This window comes from Ailuropoda melanoleuca, chromosome 12 (genome assembly GCF_002007445.2).
Source record: "Ailuropoda melanoleuca isolate Jingjing chromosome 12, ASM200744v2, whole genome shotgun sequence".
Taxonomy (NCBI): domain Eukaryota; kingdom Metazoa; phylum Chordata; class Mammalia; order Carnivora; family Ursidae; genus Ailuropoda; species Ailuropoda melanoleuca.
Window position 1 is genome coordinate 1,322,991 of NC_048229.1, and position 7,665 is coordinate 1,330,655.

At 48.3% G+C, this 7,665-nt stretch overlaps 1 protein-coding gene across 1 annotated transcript; it reads right to left on the minus strand.

Moving 5' to 3' along the window:
- Positions 1–4,175: 4,175 nt before the first annotated feature.
- Positions 4,176–7,638, minus strand: RAN (RAN, member RAS oncogene family). The gene is made up of 6 exons (XM_034638576.1): positions 7,489–7,638; positions 7,285–7,369; positions 7,083–7,208; positions 6,087–6,274; positions 5,723–5,893; positions 4,176–5,625 (listed from the first exon to the last, which is right to left on the minus strand). The coding sequence occupies exons 1-6, from the start codon at positions 7,585–7,587 to the stop codon at positions 5,581–5,583; spliced, it is 714 nt and encodes a 237-aa protein (XP_034494467.1). The 5' UTR covers positions 7,588–7,638; the 3' UTR covers positions 4,176–5,580.
- Positions 7,639–7,665: the final 27 nt, after the last annotated feature.

A 7,665-nucleotide genomic window follows, 5' to 3' on the forward strand; every position in this document is an offset into this window, starting at 1 on the left:
ACGGAAACCCTGATGAACAACGGACCAGTCAGCTCCTTCGTATTAACGCAGTGTTTTCAGGGATCTGGGCTGTTAAGTGTTTTTTTGTTTTTTAATTTAAGCTTTCAATTTCCATGGTATCACCACAGGTTTTCTGGTTAGCCCTACGTTCCCCCCAGATTGTCTCTCTTTAAATCCAACCCCAACATCGCCAGTCAGTATTTTCTGAGCTCCAAATGGCAACATAACAGGATAGGAACGCCTGCAGGGGGGTGAGCGTGTACCCCGCCCTTTGTACGTTTCTGAAAACGCAGAGTAAGTGGCAGCAAGGGGCCTGTTTGGTAAGAGGACTGACTCGGCGTGTACTGCTGTCGCCATCTTGTACCACGTCACATGCTGGGGACACACAGAACTTAAAAAATAATTTTGATTTTCCATCTATTACGATTTGGTAAAGCAGAGCACATCTTCAGAAGTTAAAATAAAAAACGTGGCTGTTTGGGGGCAGCTGGGTGGCTGTCGGTTGAGCGCTCAGCTTGGTTTCAGGTCAGATTGTAACCTCAGGGTCCTGCGATCGAGCCCTGCGTTTGGCTCCGCGCTCATCTGGGAGTCTGCTGGAGATTCTCTCCCTCCCTCTGCCCCTCCCCTTCTGCGCTCTCTAAAATAAACAAATCTTAAAAAAAAAAAAAAAAAAGGTTATTTTAGTAGCACATGGAGGTGAAGCAAGGCGGTTCTAAGGATTTGGGAATAAATTCCCCTTTTCTCACTAAATCCCCTCGGAAAGGCGTACCTTGAGGAGGTGGTCACGGAAGCAACCTGACCGGGTTTGTCAGCCAACACAGTGGCCCGTCCATCCTACGGGTTCCTAGCAATTGTCAGAAGTGATGTTAAACTGTCTGGAATAGAAACACCCAGAATAAAAAATGAAAAACGATCACAAAACGGTAATTTAGCATAACCCTGCTTTTTGGGGAAATGTCTCAAAGAGTATGTGACCAAACGTCCTCAACAGTTACCTCTCAATGGGAGGAAGCGTGGTGTGCGTTTTAACTGTCCAAATCCCTGAACTTTTAATATATAATGTATGTAGCTTTTTTCATGTTGAGGGGGAAGAATCGTCAGACATGTCAGGAAATGAAAGGCAGAAAGCCAAGGTTACTCACCCAAAAACTGCCCAGAAGTTCCCCCTGCCTGGCTGGCTTCGGTGCCGGGACCCAAGGGTGTTCTTCCCAACAGTGTGGTTTCCCGACCAAGTGGCGCTGGATTGGTGGGCAACTTCACACGGGCACTGCGGCTCGAGTGTCGGCCCCGCTTCCGAGAAGCTTGGCTCTTTACCCTTCGTCTGAGGGCAAACTTGCACAGTAGCCAAGATGTGCAGTCAGCCTCAGTGTCCCCCGGCCAGTGAAAGGGCAAGGAAAACGAGCTGTATGTGGACGGGTATTATTCAGCCTCCGAAAGGGAAATCCTAATGCTAACATCGATGAAACTGGAGGACACTGTGCGTGGTGGAAATAAGCCAGACGGACGAGTGGCCCGTGGCCATAATTCTACATGGGATCTAAGCAAGTCGAACTCCGAGAAGCAGAGAGTAGGGCGCTGACTGCAGGGCGGGGGCGGGGGGGTGGGGGCGTGGGTAGCTGGTCGCAGAGCACGAAGCCTCAGTTGTGCACAACAAACAGGTTCTGAAGACCCAACACTTGGCATGTTGACTAGTTACTCGTGCACGCTTGGAACGTGTGGAGAACGCATCTTAAGTGTTCTTACTACACACAGACAACAGAGGTGGACACGGCGAACAGCTTGGTTGTGGTAACCAGTTCACGTGTATCAAGTATCACCTTGCACGCCGTTAACATCAATTCTGGTTGTCCATCACTTCCAAGAAGACAGGAGGAAAAGGAGTCGTCCTACAGTGCCTGCTGTTCAGGCTCATTCAAGTTTCTGCTGTGCGTTTGTTGGACCTGCCTCCCTTCCCTGGAATACTGCAGCGTGGAGGGGACCTCGGCGGGCCGGGGCAGGATGGCCACTGGTCCCTGGGCACCCAAGCCTGCCACCAGAACAAGCTTTAAAATGTTCCTGACCCTTCAGGGGCTCCCCACCGTGCACTGAACGCTGGATCCACCCCTAAACCACCGCACTGCAGGGCTCTGCTCCCTTCACCTCACAGCCTTCTATCTTCCACACCCCTCCCAGGTGAATGCCACCCCTGCTTTCACAGTGGTCTAGTTCTGTGGACCAACTCGCTGCGGTCCTAATGCTTTCCGCAGCTCCTTGACTGCCCATCTCCCCATCGGGGTGAAGCATGCCAGAGCACACAGCTCAGGATGTAAGCAATCCTCTACCCACATCACAAAAGGACTACTTACCTGCAGTGGTTTTCTACTCTTTTTAAGATTTTTATTTTTATTTATTCGACAGAGATAGAGACAGCCAGCGAGAGAGAGAACACAAGCAGGGGGAGTGGGAGAGGAAGAAGCAGGCTCATAGCGGAGGAGCCTGATGTGGGGCTCGATCCCATAACGCCGGGATCACGCCCTGAGCNGAGCCGAAGGCAGACGCTCAACCGCTGTGCCACCCAGGCGCCCCTCTACTCTGCTTCTTAAAGGCAACTGAAAACCCACTAAATCCAAGGTTCCCCTCCCACCTCCTGTGGCTGAAGGGACAGCACCACCAACCCTACCATTTTAATTCCATGGACCCCACCAGGCAAGGTTCCTCATTGTGCACTCTTTCCCTCAAGAAACTGAGCTGGAATAAATGGACAGAGGCAGCTGCAAACTAGAAACTCTGGGAGGGAGACCTTCCCCACCCCCACGATCCCACCCTCTCTACCCAAGTTCCTCCCCTTCTGATCCCTCAGAAAACCTGGTAACCAGAGGGACAGGAGAGGGCAGAGATTATCAGTGCCCTCACAGCAGATTAGATTAGTGAGGGGGACAAACACCAGTTGACCCTTCCACCCCAGGGCTGAGGGGCACCAGACCATGTGCAAACCACCATGGGAGACCAAAGGGTCACTCTGGGGCCTGCACAAAGCTGCAGGTGGGACAGCCACCAGCAAGGTCATGCAGGGAAGGCTGGACACCTGCTTCCTGGGACTCCGAGGACAGTCTGCAGTGCTTCGGTCCACCTTTTACCCCCAACAGGGCTCCAGGTCTGAAGGTCAGAGGGTGCGGGAAGGGTGGAGATGAACTTCAATGTGTGCTCAGCACCTGCCTCCTGTGACTTTGGAAACTGGCAAGAAACCTGCAGCCCAACAAACACCTGAAGTTGGTCCCACGTGCACAACTGGCAAGTCAAACCAAATGAACCTTCAGCCATGTGCTCACCTCCTTTCCTAAGAGAAAGTGATGCTTTCACGAAAACAAATTCTCTCAAGTTGTTTGAGTTACACATGCACTCCTGGGGCAAATAACCAGTTCCTCGGAAGTTTAATGTATTTTTGCAAACCTCTGCCCTGCCCCAAATGTGCTGACAGGACAGAAAAATCACTCTGTACATTGAGAGCCAGAGAAGGCCGTCAAACTGCTTTGCAGACACCTTGTCCTCCCTGCATCTTACCAGTGCTCCGTACTGATTTTGCTCAGTTGTGACAAGTCACCAAATACGATGAACACCGTCCGAAGGAACCAACGCTCTACGCTCGATGTGTGAGCCAAGCCATGCTTGTTCTTCCGGCCCGCGCTCTAACAGACCTTACTCGTCTGCATTAACCCAACTAGGGCACAGGCTCCCAAGTCAGGGCTTCCCCGTTACACATCACATTTCAGAAAATGGAGGGGAAAACGTCCCCGTGTATAACCTGCACAGAAACGCACCCTCACAGGGAGGTGATGCGTGCTAACCATTATTTCCCAGGGAATACTAGAGATGATTCAGAAAATCCAGACAAAAAGAAACAATATATTTTGCAGCAAATTTTTCTTTCAGTTAAGACTTGTAAATTCTCTCCCACCCCATATTAAACAGGTAAGTGAAGCAGCTTCCAAATTTAACGTTACATTTCAGATTCTTAGTCGTCACGTCACGCTTGCATTCCACACAGGTCACAAACACATATGCCTTCTATTAAGTATCTGAAAAAGGTTTCATCCCAATTACGGGAAGAATCTTTTCAAGTTCCAGACTTAACCTGGTTTTGAACCGAATGTAGCATAGCATATACAGCAATTCAAATCTGTAAGTAAATCTATGGATACATTTACTCAATATTGAAATTTATTCAATTCTATCCTTTGTATTTTTTTCCATATATTTAAGCAATCCCTACCTTCTTCTTAGGTAGGAAAATAATCATTTAAGGAGAAATGGACATCTAAAGAACTTTGGTAAACTGAACTATAGCAGTGCTCACACGAGCAAAAAGTTGAAGACTCCTAACTGCCACAGCATAGCGTCAATGGGTCAAACTCAAGCAAGATAGACCCAACTCATTTATAAATGTGGAAATCATACAAAGATAAACGGTTTCATCCATTGAAACTTTTGCAATGTTTCACGTTTACTGAGAAGCCATTCTAAGGTCTACTCTTCTGGTTAGTATTTATTTATTTTGTCTGTGCCCTTGAACTGGCCACAAAACTCCTTCAGAAAAAAGCAACAAAGCTGTGAGGTGTCCAACTTAAATCCTTCATCTTCAGCATCTTTAAAGCTTGGGAATACTTGAAAGCAGCATGTAAACGTGGAACATCTTTCTAGAATACCAATTTTACATTAAACACGTAACATTAAAACAAAAAGCAAATAAATGAATAACTTATACTCATTTTTAACAAATATTTGAGACTTCTGTCAAGTTCCTGTCATCATTTGTATGGTTCGACCGGACCCTGAAAATCTTATTAGAGCACGGTGACTTCTGCCACAAAGCAACAGCAACTATAATTCTTAAAATGCCTATCTGAAAAGTCTAAGACACGCACTGTTCTGACAGGTGACAGAAGACTCAAGCTCTTCCCCAGAGGACACCACCCAGTCAAAACAGGCAGGTGGGACAGACATTATAGCTTAATGGCACTGATGACGTTCATGCCTCATTAACAACTTACCAAACAGAAGATTTCTGACACCTGTCCTATCACTTTCGTGGAAGGATTCAAACGTACAATAGACAGACATAAGAATTTAACTTGCAAGGCTCCAAATTAAGTGAGAATAGCAAAGGCAATTTAAACAATAACATGGCACAACTTTCCCTGTTAGTGGTTTTAAAATGCTTACCAAACAAGGGAGGAGTTCACTTGCTTAGATATTTGAAATACAACTTTATTCTGATTCTAAACGAAAAGGAATGGGAATGACAGTGACAAACGGAGATTTCACCACTGGATATTGTGATGGGACTATAGCAGTCTCATATCTGAACAGAGGAAGGAAACAACTGCGTTCCAAAACAGCTAAGTATGCAGGTCCAAAAAATGAAGGTACTTTTTAAACTGCCACATTCACTCCGAAGCCCATTCATCTCCTTCAGCATCCCAAAGATTAAGCACATGTTCTGCTCAGCTATATAATAAAGTGGCAAACACGCTGCACCACTGACATCACAGGACAGTTGCCTATAAAACTAGACTTCTGACGCTGGGCTCCAGCTGCACGTTCTCACAGGTCATCATCCTCATCCGGGAGAGCAGTTGTCTGAGCAACCTAGAAAAGGACACAACGGGGTCATACTCTGGATTAGAGCCATCAGGAACACAAGACGCCGAAACAGACCACATGGCTAGACACCTGAACATCCTACCTCTAGATCGTGCTCATACTGTGCTGCCAAAGCTGGGTCCATGACAACCTCTGGTGGGGCAAGAGCGGGCATGGCGACAAACTCCAAGTTAGGGTCTCCAATTAGTTTTCTAGCAAGCCACAGGAAGGGCTTTTCAAAATTGTAGTTACTTTTGGCAGAAATGTCATAGTACTGTTCAAAAAGTAAAAAAATAAAATTAGTTTTAAAAAACCTACTTCTCGCTCATCATTTGGATGTTACAAACTGAGAAAATTCTTTTGATCCATACCACAGACGGTTACGAATCCCTTTAATGGACATGTTATTGTAATTTTATTTTTGATAGAGCAATGATGCAGTAAACAGCAAGTTTTAAGAAACATACCTGAAGATTCTTCTTTCGGTGGAAGACAATAGATTTTGCCTTAACTTTCCTGTCCTTAATGTCCACTTTGTTGCCACACAGCACAATGGGGATGTTCTCACACACTCGTACCAGATCTCTATGCCAGTTAGGCACATTCTTGTAAGTAACCCTTGACGTGACATCAAACATTATAATGGCACACTGGGCTAAAAAAAGATTTAGAATAAGGGTTACAAACCTAGGATTTCCCACACAGACAAGGATTGCTAAGGTGCACGGACCAGGCATCAGGGCACTGTATTTCTTCACTCATTCCCAAGGTCTCTTTCAAGCCTAAAAATCTTAAATAACTGGAACGCACAACAAAATTTAAAATTCAACTTTCTAAGTGTGAATGACCAACTTGCCATATCAAATCTCTCTGCTGTAAAACTTCATTAATTCTGCCCCCTCCCAAAAATCGAAAGTAGATCAGCATCCCAGACAACTTGTCTCTTCTATTCTGAAGATCTAGGAACCTATTTCTTTAAAGACCCTAAAATGACTAGACATATCAGAATACATTACCTTTTTGCTTAAAAAAACCTCAGGTCTACATACTCATCCCCAAGGAAAACCATAATTCAATTAAGACAACAAACCACAAAGTATGTACAGCCTAACAGTTTTCCCAAGATTTTTCTGTTATTTGTACACAGTCAAAGAGCATAACGCATAAGGACTACTCGTAATTTTTCACCAGAGAAGTGAAATTCCAGGAGGCATTTTCTTTATGCATCGTTGTTTGCAGTTCTGAAATCATTTGGGGGCGGGGGGGAGGGGGGAAGCCCAACTATTCCTGCTGGTACAGCAACAGCTTGTGTGACGCTTATTGTCTTGTGTTCTGAGCCTCACTGTAAAGTCCGGCTCTGTACACGGCGCCTATCATGACACAGCAGGCGATGCCATGGCAGCCCGCAACTTTCCCCCGCGTGGGGCTCGGCGCCCCGCGGGCAGCGCATCCTCCGCGCCTACCTTGGATGTAGTAGCCGTCCCGCAGCCCGCCGAATTTCTCCTGACCGGCCGTGTCCCACACGTTGAACTTGATAGGTCCCCTGTTGGTGTGGAACACGAGCGGGTGCACCTCCACGCCCAAGGTGGCTGCAACAGAAGCACGGCCGTGAGCCCGGAGCTGGCGCCCCCCACCCGCGGGCCCCGGCGCCTGACCCCCACGTACCTACATACTTCTTCTCGAATTCACCCGTCAGGTGACGCTTCACGAACGTTGTCTTCCCGGTGCCGCCGTCGCCAACCAGCACCAGCTGCGGGACGGCACACGTTGGAGAGAAGCCCCGGCACCCGAGCGCCTCCCGGGCCGCCGCCACCCGCACCCGCTCCCCGCGGACCCCGCGCGCGGCGCCCACCCCCCCCGACCACGTACTTTGAACTGGACTTGGGGCTCTCCCTGGGCAGCCATGGCGCTGGTGCTGCGGAGGGAAGAGAAAGACGTGGGGCCGGCGGCGCGGCCCGGGAGCCACATGGCCGGGCCCGCCCCACGTGCCCAGGCCCACAAAGGGGCGCCGGGCGGCCAGGCCCCACGCGCGCACACCCCGGCCGG

What these genes read in the sequence shown, in the direction of transcription:
- RAN (XM_034638576.1), bottom strand. Translation starts at nt 7,587, where the DNA reads ATGTGGCTCCCGGGCCGCGCCGCCGGCCCCACGTCTTTCTCTTCCCTC. An exon ending in AGCCCCAAGTCCAGTTCAAA is followed by an intron (nt 7,370 to 7,488) that starts GTACGTGGTCGG and finishes GCCGTCCCGCAG; the next exon opens with CTGGTGCTGGTTGGCGACGG. An exon ending in AGTATGAGCACGATCTAGAG is followed by an intron (nt 5,626 to 5,722) that starts GTAGGATGTTCA and finishes GTCCTTTTCTAG; the next exon opens with GTTGCTCAGACAACTGCTCT.